The sequence below is a fragment of the Podarcis vaucheri genome (genome assembly GCF_965113315.1).
Source record: "Podarcis vaucheri genome assembly, chromosome: 17".
NCBI classification, from domain to species: Eukaryota; Metazoa; Chordata; class Lepidosauria; order Squamata; family Lacertidae; genus Podarcis; species Podarcis vaucheri.
The window spans coordinates 4,025,116-4,039,839 of NC_138755.1; the positions used below are offsets into that span (position 1 = coordinate 4,025,116).

At 47.8% G+C, this 14,724-nt stretch overlaps 1 protein-coding gene across 1 annotated transcript in view; it reads left to right on the forward strand.

Moving 5' to 3' along the window:
• The window catches only part of BGN (biglycan), a 52,770-nt gene extending 42,821 nt beyond the window's left edge, over positions 1–9,949 (forward strand). The window contains exons 7-8 of the mRNA XM_082205733.1: positions 4,891–5,029; positions 6,117–9,949. Of these exons, the coding sequence (XP_082061859.1) occupies positions 4,891–5,029; positions 6,117–6,314 (337 nt within the window). The 3' untranslated portion in view covers positions 6,315–9,949. The remainder of the gene's footprint in view (positions 1–4,890; positions 5,030–6,116) is intronic.
• The last annotated feature ends 4,775 nt before the right edge of the window (positions 9,950–14,724 follow it).

Genomic DNA, 14,724 nt, shown 5'->3' on the forward strand with positions numbered 1-14,724 from the left:
CATGATTTCTGTTCTCATCCTGAAGCAAAGTTCTTAACCCGAGGTACTATTTCTGGGTTAGCGGAGTGTGTAACCTGAAGCATCTGTAACCCGAGGTACCACTGTAACTTGCAGGCTTACTGTAGACAGTTTATTCAGCATCCAACCAGTTTATTCAGCATTCACTCTGTGCCACTGAGGTAACCTGAACCTCAAGCAACAGCAATGGATCCAAGAGGATCCCCAGGCTATGTATCCGCTGCATCAGAGGGAATGCAACCCCATCCAAAGCAGGCAGCCGCCTATCTCTCTGGTCTAGGGAACCACCCACTAACAGGGCCTCAACCTTCTCTGGATCGAGCTTCAGTTTGTTGGCTCTCATCCAGTCCATTGCCAAGCCAAGACCTCTAAGATGCCTGCAGGACACATGGGGCCCTCACAAGCCTTCCCTGCAGCCTGTCACAGGTTAACAATTCACACTCTGCCCCCACCCTGGCAATTCTCTGTCCTCAGTTACCTAAATGGCTGCATGGAGGCTTACACGGAGTCTGTTTTACATGGGAAGTAAGGGATGTGGGTACATCTGGACCTGTGCACCTTCCTCCCAGCCACAACTGCATTCCCCTCAGTCTGCTAAACAGCTGTTTGGAGGTTGGAAAGAAACAAAATGGCCAGCACCAACCAGCAATCGCATCCTGCCCCTCAGCTGTCTCCTCACAGCCTTCCCAGTCCTGCCCAGATGATTTGCTCTGGGAATAGCGGAGGTGTGTGCTGACCAGGTTGCTCCTCCGCTCTCCTCCGCAGTCCCATCACACAACTCCTCTTCCCCAGCTGACTGGCACTAGGAACAGGTGAGGAGGGCACAGACATGCCTGCTGCCCAGTGGTTCCCAGCACAAACCAGCTGGGGAGGCACAATGGGTTCCCAATGTGCCAGAAGAGTGAGTGGAACCTGGAAGGCTGTGTGAGTTTGCCGGTGTGAAAGAGAGCAGGTGGAAGATGCACAGACAAAAACATATTGTGTGTATGTTTTTGTCTGTGCATGGGAGAGGGAAAGGAGGTACTTGTGTGTGTTTGTGCACACACATGAGTGTGTATCCCTCAAGTTGTTGGCCTTGGGGCCAAAAGGATTGCCCACCCCATTCTATTATTATTATTATTATTATTATTATTATTATTATTATTATTATTATTATTATTTCCCCAGCCACTCTGGGCGGCTTCCAACAAAATATTAAAATACAGTAATGCATCAAACATTAAAAGTTTCGCTAAACAGGGCTTCCTTTAGATGTCTTCTAAAAGTCTGGTAGTTGTTCTCTTTGACATCTGGTGGGAGGGCGTTCCACAAGGCGGGTGCCACTACTGAGAAGGCCCTCTGCCTGGTTCCCTGTAACTTGGTTTCTCGCAGTGAGGGAACCACCAGAAGGCCCTCAGAGCTGAACCTCAGTGTCCGGGTGGAATGATGGGGGTGGAGACGCTCCTTCAGGTATACTGGACCGATAAACATTCCTAAAATTATTATGATGGGTCCAACGGTCATGAAGGCGGTTTCTGCGCAAGCTATAGAGGGAAGTGTGGGGCAGATGGGGCTCATCCACCTGAGAAGGTCGCCCATCTAGGAGAAGGAAAACTCTGGTCCTGAACCTCTTCTGCCTACTTTGGGAGAAGAAATGGCTAAGGAGCAAACCCTACACAAATCTGGAGTGGAATTCCTAAGATTCTTGGAAGGTGCCTTGTACGCCTCCTTCTGGCAACTCCTGCAGCTAAGCTGGGGCCAAACATATCACTCTGCTTTCCTTTGGGCCAAGAGTGTAGCCTTGTCATCTGGGTAGCCCAGGACCACCACACACACGGCTCAGGCTTGTCCCCCAGGGAAGTCACTTTGGTGCTGCTAATCCTGCAGTTTGGCTTTACCCCTGGAGGTGCACTCCATTGTCTCTCAGGATGGGTGGACGCCAACAACAATATATTGTCTTGGAGCTGAGTTTGCACTGTGATAGGCAGCAGGCGTAGATAAAGATCTGTGGCATCTATATGCAGCACAAACACAGGGAAATATTCATAGGGAAGTTTAACATTTCCAAAATGTATTTTGCCCCTTGCCATTTGTACTAGAGGGAGCTAATTGTTCATATAATGTACTCAGCAAGGAAAGGTGGGCCAAAGGTTGGGAGGGCAGCAGCCCAGAAGGCCAAAGGCAAGGAGGCTTCTTCCAGAGGTGGACAATTGGGAGCAGCTGTTCCCTGCTGTCCTGCTTTAGGTGAAATAGCAACTCTGCTTCTAGACTCCTAGCACAGCATAGCCTCCTTCCCTTAGCCCCAAGTGTTGGGTGGGGGCAAGGGTAAATGGGGGGGGGTTGTTGTTAAATATTCCCTCCTCCTTCAATGCACTCCCAGTCCAGAGTGCTCCCTTCCCCGCTGAATTTTGGGAGAGGGCAATGAAAATAAAGGCAACTCTATTCGGAAAGGTGATAGAATGATTCCTAGAGAGGAGAAACAGACCCTAGAGAAATAAAGTTAGAACAACCTAGGAAATGGAGTCACCAGCGTTTTTGAGCCCCCAGTCACATTTGCAAACTGGCAAAATCACATGCACCCCACCAGAGCTGTAGCTACAGGGGGGCTAGCCAGTTGTTGTTTTTTTGCCCTGGGTGAAGCCTCCAGAGGGGCAACATGGAGGCTCCCAGCCTGTGTCTGTGTTTGTGAATGTACGCAAATGAGCATGGAGGTGTGTGCCAAACTGGGTCTTTGAGCCGGGTGTGGGCACCTGTGTCCCTGCAAGCACCATGTTTATGACTCCTTGGCTAGAACAACATGCACAGACCATTAAGAGCCAGAATAGCTGCATAATATAAGCCATCTGCACCTGCGGAAATTTCACAACTATTGTGTTAAGTTTCCAAAGCTTTCTTTATAAAAAATGTGGTGGGTGGGTGGCAGGGAATGCAGGGAGGACAGAAATCAACGAGGGAAAACATCTGAGGCAAATATTTTGTTCATGACATCATGCAGATAGATGACTTTCCCAACTCATTTAGCTTTCAGATATCTAATATTTCCTCCAAAAGATAGAATAGGAACAAAAATGGGAGCCCTATTCATGCATTCAAAAAGAGAGTAGGAGGTCTTCAACAGGCGAGGGGGAGAAGAAAACTTCGGGATGGAGTGAGCACACCTCACAGGCAAGTGTAAATGGGGGGGTTCGCCTCTTTCCCAGTGTAAATCCTTGCCCGTTTTTAAAAATAGATATATATAAACAGGGCAGGTACAGTTCTTTATAAGGAACAGACACAAGAAAATAGAGGCAGCTGGAGCTTTTTGTAAAGCAGGTTTGAAGCTGGTATGAGTTTGTAGCATTGACTTGCCCTCAGAACCACCAACTCCTAAATAGTTCTGCCATTTCAAGTCTCAGCCAGTAGGGGGAGAAAGAGCCATACTTATTAGTCCTGATTCCTAGGCCACTTTTCAGTGTAACGCTCCTCATACATACACCTTCCTTCTTTTGGTTGGTTGGTTGGCTGGTTGCTTATTAAGCACATTTCTATCCTGCTTTTCTACTACCCTCCTGAAAGTGGCTCTCACACAACAGATGCTCCATGAACCACACTGTTTACCCCAAGGCCACCAGACCCTCTAGACTTGCACCTGAGGATCTTTCCCATGGGGAAAGGACTCTGTGGAGGAAGAGGGCGCAGGCCAGAGCAGGAAGAGAGACTGTTCTCGAGGATCTGTAGAGGTCCCACGACAGCTTTATCTCCATCTTCCACACTTAAAGGAATGTGCCAGGGGCAAACTCTGTCTCTAACTGGAATGTTGAGCCTTGAATTTACTGGCCTAAACCACAAATGCAAACAAACCAGGATGAACGCTCAATAAGCAAGATGGTTTGCTTTTCCCTGATCCCTCTCTACCTCATCCTCTCCTATTTTATAGTTAGGTGGACACTGGCTGAATGCTGCATGTAGCTGTAATGATTTGTAGTTGCAACTGTTTAAGCCCCCATTTTATATCAGCAACACATTTCTCCTCTTGTCCGCACACGTGAAATGTGAAGCTTCCAGCAATCAGAGAAAGAACTGGAGGAAGGGCATTAAGGAAGCAGAAAAGAGGCAGAGTGACAGGCAGCCATCTTCCAAATCCAGACTTGGCAATGGGGGCTTCCCAACCCCAGGCCCCTACTGGCCAAACGGAAGATACTGCTCAGTTGATTAGGCAAGGAAAGAAGGCCTGGCTAAGCTTGAGGTTTCATGCTGCCTCTCTGCCAACCACAGGGACCCAATGTTGAACAGCCATACGCTTTGGGGCTTGAATGAGACTCTGCTGGGTCCCACCTTCTGAGTCACAGATGCACAGGGCTTTGGGCTAGGGCAGCCAGTTATCACCAAAAAAGGAGGGCAGAAAGGATATCAATTTGCCTAGAATGTGCATATGGTCATTTATAGGTATAGATGCAAAACTAGAAATAATTATTAAGCAGAAATACAGTACATCACACCGTACTGGGAATGACAAGAGGTGTATTGTACGCCTACTTGGTCTGTTGACCAGGTGCTGCTATGCTAACTGTTGACAGAAACTCCTAGCCCCCCCCCCCCCCGTTCCTTATTTTTTTAAACAGACTCAGGTCAGACCTCGAAACAGGATCCTTTCAAATAAAGGACGGTTCTCTGGCAACCCTACAGAATAGAGGACCACCCTGTGTAAAGGAGGCAGCTGGCCATCCTAATTTTGGCTGTAGCCCTGAACATCCTCCTGTCTCCCCCATTACTCTTCAAGAGTCCAGCCTACATCAAACTCCTGCCCTTTTCCAAGAGACAGATTTTGATTCACTTGACCTTGGTGATATTTGGAAGCCGCTGTTGTTTTCCCTTTGTTTTCTTTGTCACCGCCCCTTCCTTTCCTCCCGCTAGGCTGGGCCTGGGACACAACAACATCCGCATGATTGAGAACGGCAGTCTGGCTTTCCTGCCCAGCCTACGTGAGCTGCACTTGGATAACAACAAGCTGTCACGGGTTCCTCCAGGACTGCCTGGCCTCAAGTTTCTGCAGGTACCAGAGGGGTCGGGGGTGGTTTGTGGCAGAGGTGAGCAAATGCAGGGCCAGTTTCAGGAGTAGGCAAGTTTGGGCAGCTGGTAGGACCTTACATTCATGAAGGTATCTAGCAACTGAGAACCAGGATAGGTCATCTTCTAGCTTCCTCTTTAGGCTAGCATGTGTTTTGCTTGAGTTGTGAAACAAACAATTAACATTTTTCTCCTCCCCAACCATCATTTCATGTTTTGCAACCACTTCTACATTCCTGATATATTAACAGTAGGGGTGAACTAGATCTGGCCAGATCCTTTTCTTCCCAACTTCCTGTGGGTCAAGTTTGATTAGTGGGCGAGGCCACCCATCAGTTAAATCACTTGATCTCACAACGACATTGGGAGACCTATTTCTGCCCATGCAGACACAAAGTTGGCACAAAGTGTCTTGTACAGAGCTATGCAAGCCGCAGCACTGCGCATCAGTTGCGCATCAGCTAAGTATTGGGACTTGCAAAGCACAAGGCTTTACAGGGACTGCAGATCAATCACCAATTGCCTTCACTGGGGCTCCGTTTGGCCCAACCGCATCTTTACCTGCCCTCCAACTGATGTTATATATGGTGTCAGGCAAATGTGGAGGCCAGGTGGGTCTACGTAGGCCTGAAGGCAAGAGGTTTCCAAACAAATACAGTTTGCCAACCCTGATAATTATAATTTTTAAAAAAACACCATTTGAGCAAGTGAAGTTTTGCATTTTAAAAACTCATTTAAATCACAGCACCGTCATGGCTAGGTAAATAAAATGGGGGTTTCTTTTGCTGTCCGGAAGTTAAACACATTCACTTCTTTAAAAAGAAAAGAAAATCAACAGTAGAGATTCCCATGATGCTAAAAAAATGTAGACCAACAGCTCATTCAGCAAATTGTCTGCAGTCCTACGAAACCACAGCACACAGCTGAGCTTACCTTGAGGAGCCTTGCAGGATCTGAGTTGTCATATCAAAGGAGAGCTCTTTCCCAGGTCTCAGCTGCCTCACAAGCTGACAAACGCAAACTCAGCGGATCTTCCACCTCTGGGTAACCAAGTCTCACTTCTCCCTCCACAGGTTGTGTACCTTCACTCCAACAACATCACTCACATTGGTGTGAACGACTTCTGTCCCGTAGGCTTTGGGGTAAAGCGGGCTTCGTACCACGGCATCAGCCTCTTTGCCAACCCTGTGCCCTACTGGGAGGTCCAACCAGCTACTTTCCGCTGCGCTACGAATCGCTTGGCTATCCAGTTCGGAAACTATAAGAAATAAAGAAGTTAGAGGAGGGTGATGGGGAGGGAGGGTGGGATGAAGGGACAAAGAAAGCCAATGGGAAAACTGGGGTAGGGGTGGGGGGTGAGCAAGGGAATGTGGAAAAGCAAAGGCCATTCTGGGGAGGAGGGAGCCAGTGGGGAGGACCCAGTCGGGGTAATTAAAGAGACCTGGCAGAATACCAGCCAATGCCCAAGGAAGAGAAAGGGATGGGATGGGAAGGGAAGCAAAGGGAAGAGTTGACATGTGGAGGGAAAGAGGTACAGATCTTACAATTTGACCAGCTTCAGACCTTCAGCCCATACAATAATGCTGCATTTTCAATGAATTCGTTGTGCTAGACAAACTTGGTTGTTCCTTTGGGAAGGATCACTACTGCTGCCCTGGGGTGGGGCAGGAAGTGAGGGATGCAGAGGATTCTCCACCACCAGAAGTTGCCGTCGTTGGAGAAGGGCTGCAGCTTGGTTTTAGGGCCATGCTCTGCATCCATGCATTCCATGTCGGTTTAGGCATGTCCCCTGTCTGAAATATTGGAGAGCCACTGCCAGTCGGTGCAGACAACACTGGCTAGATGGCTCAATGGTCTGGTTCGGTATGTGGCAGTTTCCTGTGCTTCTTTCTATCAGACGCTCTTAAGGCAGATTCACAAATTACAGCTTTTTACGCTCAAGTCCATGAATCCATGGGGTCACATGTACTGGTAAACAAGGCAATGGCCATATCAGTGCATTCCCCACACCCCATACATTGAGGTGAACCTTTCCCAATCCACTACAGCCATTCCTACATTATAGAGTGCATGTATCTCAACATGCAAGTGTAGGCCTGTATAATGTGCACAATAATGTAACATGGGAATGATGCCTGAATTTCATGCACAGATTTAGTCCTTTGCCGACTACCCAAATGGCTGTGGGTGCTCTTGGCAAATATCTACGTGAGAATACCCCCCCCCCGCCCCCGTAAAGCAGTTGTACCATCCAGTTTCCAGAGGGGGTGCCATTTTCCAGACTCCAACCTCTAGATCTGGGCAGCCTTGCACATTGTAGGAAGTGCTGAAAACTGAGTGCCTATGTGAATTCTGCATATCTTTTACTGCATTTGCCTCTGTGTATTAAAAAAGAAAGAAGAGGGAAACACTGCTGATGTTACAAATGTATACCAATTTTATACCAGCTTAGTCACGGTGGTTTCCTCTGACACAATCCTGGAAAGTGAAGTTTGGTGAGCAAAACTGAAAATTCTCTGCTTCCTCCTCCTATACATTTCCCAGGGTATTCTGGGGAAAGGAAATGGCCATAAAATCAGTTCCAGGCTGTAGTGCAGCCATTTTAAATCTGAGTGGCAGCCCCAAGCAATTTGGCTTCCAAATCAGAGTGATCCGAGACACCCATTATTCTGCTCCCATTGAGATCTTTGTTGTAGAAAAATGTCTACAACAGGGCTATTCTGCTGGGTGCACACGGCACCTGAAAATGGCGGGTGTACAAAAATGTTAAGATCGGAACAAACCTTTTGCGGTCTTCTTGGCCCTATGCAGACATTCAAAGGATCATGAGAGTGTGAACGCAGCCCCCCAACCCCATGCGACCACAGAGCATTGTTTCAGCTCAAACCCACAGCTCCTCCTCCAGTCTAGCTCCTAGCTACCACATCTGGCCCCACGTTTGTGGTGGGGTTGGGCAGGTGCTGGGAGCCAGCGGCTGAGCATCACCGCTCCCATCTTGACTCCCTTTTGCGATGAGGAAAGCCCAGCCAAGTGAGTGACAGCATGGGCTGCCTCCAACCTGGCCAGGCTCTGTATGGAGGGGGCGGCTGCCCTGGAGTCCCCTGCGGTGGGATAGGGCAGGAGCAGGGAACCTTTTCAGCCCAGGGGCTGCCTTCCCATTCTGGGGGCCACGTGCCAGTGCCAGTCAGGGCCAGAGGCAAAAACCGGCCAAGCAACGAATGTAAATGTTTCCTTTGCCCAGTAGGCTAGACTACAGACACATCCTCCAACCACCATCCAGGCAAACAAGAGCCGTTGCAGCCAGACCAAGACGCTGCAGCCTGGGGAGGGTCCCTAGGGTCTGGGGCAAGGGGGCAGGGAGGTGCTCCCTCAGTTCCCAACCCCTTCTCAGCCCTGTCTTTGCTTACTTGGATACCTGAGGGGCTCTCAAAGGCCAACTTCCCCGAGCCATTCCAAAATGCAGAAGCTGGCAGTGCTGATCGCCTTGAAGACCCAAACCCTAAGGACAGTGTCCAGGCTCCCTGAGGCTCGGGGGGGGGGCGCCAGGTAGACGGAGGTGGGTGGAGCGTGATAAGGTGGAGGTGAGGTCTAGTAGTGCTTGCTGGGGCCACAGAGGACAACACTGCTTGCCTGTGCAGCCCTGGTGCCTCAGGAGGGAAGCCTGAAGGACAAGGGGGAAGGGGGTGGGGGGCAGCCCACCTTCCTCTCTGAATGTTGTCCCTGAGACCCAGAGAAGGAAGCTGAAGACCCTGGCATTTCAAGTCAACTCTCAGACACCAAGCAACCCCAAACCAGATGCAGAGCACAGATTTCAGGCTCAAGCACTAATCGCTGCCGGATGTGGCCGAGGCACCCCTGGAGAGGATGCTGAAGTTGGTTAGGGACGACTGGAAGTAACAAATAAAACAAATGAATTTCCCCATCCAAGTTCTGCAGGGGGTGGGAGGAAATCAATGTGGGAGAACACATGAAACCCCCTGGAGAAAAGGGTGCGTGTGGCAACAAAGCTTGTCTGAAGCCGTTTGTATTTCTAAATATATATAGAAGGAATGTTCTTAGAAGAGTGAGGCTAGATTTTAAGGCAAGATCCAGCAGCTCCAGAATAGAAGGGAAATGGTGTGTGCATATATATATATATATGCCCCACCAATGAAGGAACTTATGTCACAGCTACCTTTTTTGCATGGCTTCTTATATCTGTTTTTGACCCAGCAAAAGTGATGCCTGTGTATACAAAGAATGACAGTTGATTGGGGCTACAGGAGAATAATTTTGGAGATGAAAACCTCAGTTTATGCTCACTTCCTTTAGTCCAGTATTGCATGGTGGAATTTTCTCTTTAATTAAAGGAACTCCAGTTTTGGTTCCACTTGCTCTCCCTGCGCACTGCAGTGCCTCTCCTATGCACAGCCACTTGGCAGCCATTTACACAGCACCTGGCAACCCCCGTGGCTTCTTCCCTAGTGCCTTAAAATTAACTTCACACCACCACAATGCCTTTGATTGCATTTCCTAAACCGTCAGCAGGTGGATCTGTTGCTTTGCTTAGCCATTTGGTTAAAGTGAGGAGGGGGACGAAACTTGGAAGGTCGGGAAGGTGGTTGCTCTTACAGAGAACTTGCATTCCCACAGTGACCTATGTATAAAATAAAAACAGTTTTAATGGATAATGGTACCCATTTCCTTCAGAATCTTGAGGCTGGAACCTCTGGCCTTCTTGTGAATTTGACTTCTAAGCCTTTGGCTCTCTATCTGGATGTAGGGAATGTCTTTGTAAGACTGTCTTTGCTCTCTTTTTAAAAACATCTCTTTGGGTTGTTGTTTTTTAAACGCTCTCTTAAACCATGTGCAATATTAACTTCTGTAAAGGTGTCCAATAAAGTTAGTGATAATTGCTAACCTTTAATGGCTGTGGATCATTTTGTGGAGGTGAATAGAGTCTTTCCTACTTGGAAACGTCTGTTCTGGACTGATTTGGGTACAGATCACCACCTTCTGAGGGAGTCCAATCCACTGTTAAACTGTCAGAAAGTTCTTATTGATGTTTAATGTAACACCTCCTATTATGGAAACCATTCAATATTTCTGTGATATCGTAATAGAAAACCTTTGACTTCACAATTATTGCTAAATGCAAATCTATTTTCTTCCATAAATGTACAAATTATTACTAAAATCTCAATATCAAATATTTAAATATTTAAGTGTTTTCTTCTAAAAATGTGTATATGCGTATTCATTTCCTTATTAGAAGCAAATCTGTTACACCTGCTTCTTATATACACACAGGTCCCTCTTTACAAACCTTTTCTATGCAAAAATTCACTTATCCAAACATGTGGAATTAGTACCCAAACCTCAGGGTAGTAACCATAGATTCAGATATCCAAACAGAGAGCATTATTTTTCTTTCTTATTTGCTTTTTGCTGGTTGGTTGAGGAATGGAGGGAGGGATTGGAAAAACGAGCATTTCCCCCCTAAGTTTTCTTGGGTTGGGAAGACTTTTCAGGGACAAAATGCCACAGTCAGGAACGCATTAGAAATTTCCCCATAGGAATCAATGGAAATTGTCAACTTGTTGTGTGAACAATTGCCTAACAAATGACTTCCAGGCAGGGGTGCCAAGCTGAATAAAATATTGGAGGCGAGGGTGGCAGGTAAGCCCTGCCCTGCATAATCAATCACATGACACAGTGCGCACACTATTTGAATGGCAGTGCCCATCAACTTTGGGAGGACAGCCCCCTCAAATATTTTGCGGGTGTGTGTGTGTGTGTGTGAAGACCCCTCAAGCCCCTAGGAGTTGCCTCCTATGTTTCTAGGGAGTGCACCGTGTTCAGTAAGTGGGACCAGCATGTGTGTCAAATTTCATTTCTTCATTTTCTCCCTTACTGTTATGATGGACATATCATCCCAGTTAACTTTATGATTTCCACTTGTTCCCATATCAAATTAATTATTACTTTCTTGGAACCCAATTCTTCTACCATGATTTTGAAAATATTATCCTTGCTATAGTTAATATATATGAAATCTGTGTTTGATACATTCTGGCTATACATATTGTGTGCATAGTTTTGAAAACATAATAGGAGTTCTGCCCTTATCTGGACCAGGAACCAAAATAAGCATTCTGAATGTGGATATGTTAGGATAGGCTGGTTCACGTTGCCTGCTCAGCATGTAATGCTGGGTGAAAGAACTTAAAGCTTCTCATACACTGAATTCTGAGGTTGCCTCTTCGATATGCTTTAGCCAGGGCCAGCCCACCCATGAGGCAAGGTGAGGCAACCCCCTCAGGTGGCAGGATCCACAGGGGCAGCAGGTCCCAATGTAGATATTTACCCCACCTTGTTCCTGATGTAGATCTTCACCCACTCAGCCCCTCCAAGTGTCCCTATTTTCCAAGGACATCCCTGATTTAGAGAAGCTGTCCCAGTCTCTGATTTGATCCTGGAATGTCCCACTTTTCCTTAGGATGTCTCTATTTTCATTGGAGAAACGTTGGAGGGTATGGAGTTATCTGACCCCTGAGCCATCTGAAGGGAAGGTTGTTTTTTTAATGTTTTATTATGTTTTATGTATGTTAGAAGCTGCCTAGAGTGGCTGGGGCAACCCAGTAAGATGTGTGGAGTATAAATAGAAAAATTATCATTATGTAATTGGATATCCCTATTTTCATTGAATAAATGTTGGAGGGTATGCTCACCCCTTCTTCCCTGGCAGGGAGGAAGATACCATTTTGCCTCAGGTACCAAAAAGTCTTGGGCCAGCCCTGGCATTCTCAAAGACCATAGTCCACAGCAGGGCTCTTGATCAGCTCAGCTCCTCGATTGTTCCAGTGGAGTTTGGGCAGGAGAATGTGCCAGCAGGCCCTACAGGTTGGCTCTTTCTTGCTCCCAGACAGGAAAGCCTCTACAGTGTCAGCTGTGATAGGGAAATTAGCTAGACTAGGATGGGATATGGCTTGGGTTATTGCCTAGTATCCTGGGGCTCAGGCCCTAAGAGACAAAAAGCTTGGGTAGTGTCTGTCGCAAGGGGGCAGACTCAGAGACTGAAGATACATTTGCACACAAGAAATATCTCAAGTCTTTACAGTCAACTAGAATTGTGCAACCTGAATTTGCCAGTGTGAGTCCACTTGGTCCAACATTCCCTTTTACAAGAAGAGGACTCTATAATTTAAAACATGTAGCTAATGCCTTCCAGAGTGCTTTTTAGACAGAAGCAAGTGGAAGGATTTGAGCCAATGCCTTCACAGGGCTGGGGAAGGGGATTTTTATTGCCTGCCAAAGGGAAAAGCATTGTTGGGAGCAGTCCATTCTAGGATCGAGAGAGGATAATTGTTTTCTCCCCTCCCCCTCCCTGGACTCAGACTGGCTCTAACAGCATCACCAAGAAAGACAGCAGCAGCAGTAAGTGGTGATGCTGACATGAAGCGGTGGGAGGAATGTGGGTCCAGGAGGCCATTCTGGAGGGTGGGGGGGGGTGTATAATTACAGCAAGGGTGTGGAACAGGACCTCTGATGCCTTGTGTGAATTCTGTGCGGAGGAGAGGGGGCAGCCAAGCTGCAGGACGTATTATCACTGCAGCATCTCAGTTTTCAAAGGGCATCACAGAATATCAGTACACACTGCCCACTTCTCTGAGCAGTGAGGTGTTCCAGGGACAAGGCTACAGTTTGGATATGAGAGCGGGGAGAGAGGGGGGAGAGAGAGGACTTGTAGTTATTTAATCATGGTGCCTTTATAATTTTCAAATACATGAGGAAGCAGTCTCCTAAAAACAGACAGCAGAAAACCCAGTTCCCGCTTGCTCCGACTGAGCACATCAGGAGAAGAGGAAGCGGGGGGGGGGGAGAAGCCCTCAGGCTTTACCTCTGCAGGAAACTCACCAGGGGCATTAAGAAGAAGCATCAAGGTTATTTTGGCAATTCCCGAGCCATTAATTCACACTTACCTTTTGCTCCGCTCTTTCCAGGGACAGACTTTGGTAATCTTTGGTAGTGTGGCACCCTGAGCGAGGCCAAAATTTGCTGCCCCAAAATGGATCTTCCCAATTATGGCTACCCCCTCAGCTCAGCATCCTGTGCAAGGGAACCACCGTCACTCCCCAAATTGGGCATTGGTTCCCTGCTTTAAAGCTTCGTGTCTGAGCACTTTTTTTGCCCTGGAAAACCTGCTCTTTGAACAACATTTTGGGAGCAAAATAAAAGGGTGCTTTAAAGCGCAGGCTGTGCTTGTAACGTGCAGAGGAAAGGTACGTGTTGATATGCCCGCTCACAGGAAGAAGAGCAAAGAAAGATGGCGGTATTGTGGGGCCTTACATCATGGGGGGAGGCCAGGCCATGTGACCCTCCAGAAGTTGCTGAACTACAACTCCCATCATTCCTGACCATTGGACATGTTTGCTGGGGGTAATGTGAGTTGGAGTCCAACAACATCTAGAGGGCAAAAGATTCTCCACCCTTTCTTTGGAGATAGGAGGACTTAGGCTGCATCCATACCAAACAGTAAAAGCACATTATTTCCCCCCAAGAACACCTGTTCCAGAATTCGTTTTGATTTTTGGTACTTTAAGAAGGAGATCATGAGTTCCCTAAGGTAAAGGTACCCCTGCCCGTATGGGCCAGTCGTGTCCGACTCTAGGGTTGCGTGCTCATCTCGCTCTAGAGGCCGGGGGCCAGCGCCGTCCAGAGACACTTCCGGGTCACATGGCCAGTGTGACGAAGCTGCTCTGGCGAGCCAGCGCAGCACACGGAAACGCCGTTTACCTTCCCGCTAGAAAGCGGTACCTATTTATCTACTTGCACTTAGGGGTGCTTTCGAACTGCTAGGTGGGCAGGAGCTGGGACCGAAAGACGGGAGCTCACCCCGCCGTGGGGATTCGAACCGCCGACCATGCGATCAGCAAACCCTAGGCACTGAGGTTTTACCCACAGCGCCACCCGCGTCCCTCATGAGTTCCCTAGAGGCAGGCAAATATAAAGGTCAAGGTCGAGTGGTGTGACTTGGTCCACTGACCTTTGTGACAGGAGGAGGTCCATTCTCCAGCACCTGCAGCTCTGAGTGGACCCCATCCTGCCTGATCTGGCAATCCAGGCAGGTCCCTGGAAAGGAGACTGTCTGGGATGTCTAAGTGCTGCAGGTGACACCAGACACCTTTGTCTCCAGGCCACCTGGCAAGTGAGAAGGGAGACAGGGCAACCAAAATGTAAAAAGACTGGGAGCAATCACCCTGTTAGGAAGGCTACGGTGCTTCAGTTATTGTAGTGGGGGAGGGGGGAGGGGGAGTCAGTGTGTATGTGGTGTGCATAAAACGAGGCATGGATTGAGTAAAGTGGCTAAAGAGATGAGGGAGGTTGGCAGGAGATTCGGGACAGACCACAGAAAGTGCTTCTTCACACTGCACATAAAGGGGGTCAGAGCAAGACACTCAGCAAGGTTCAAAGGTCTGCGCCCACATTCAAGATAGGTTAATTGCAAAAAGACAAATTTAGGATGGTAACAAATAAATAAATAAATAATATAAAAACTGAAGCGCTGCTATCAACATAGGACTAACTACTTACTTTATTAATGAAACTGTATCTATAAGCATGTAAACACTTCTTACAATAATCTCTCAGTGTGCAAAGTCTAGTGATGGCTATACAAATAATGTTCTTAAGGAATAACCG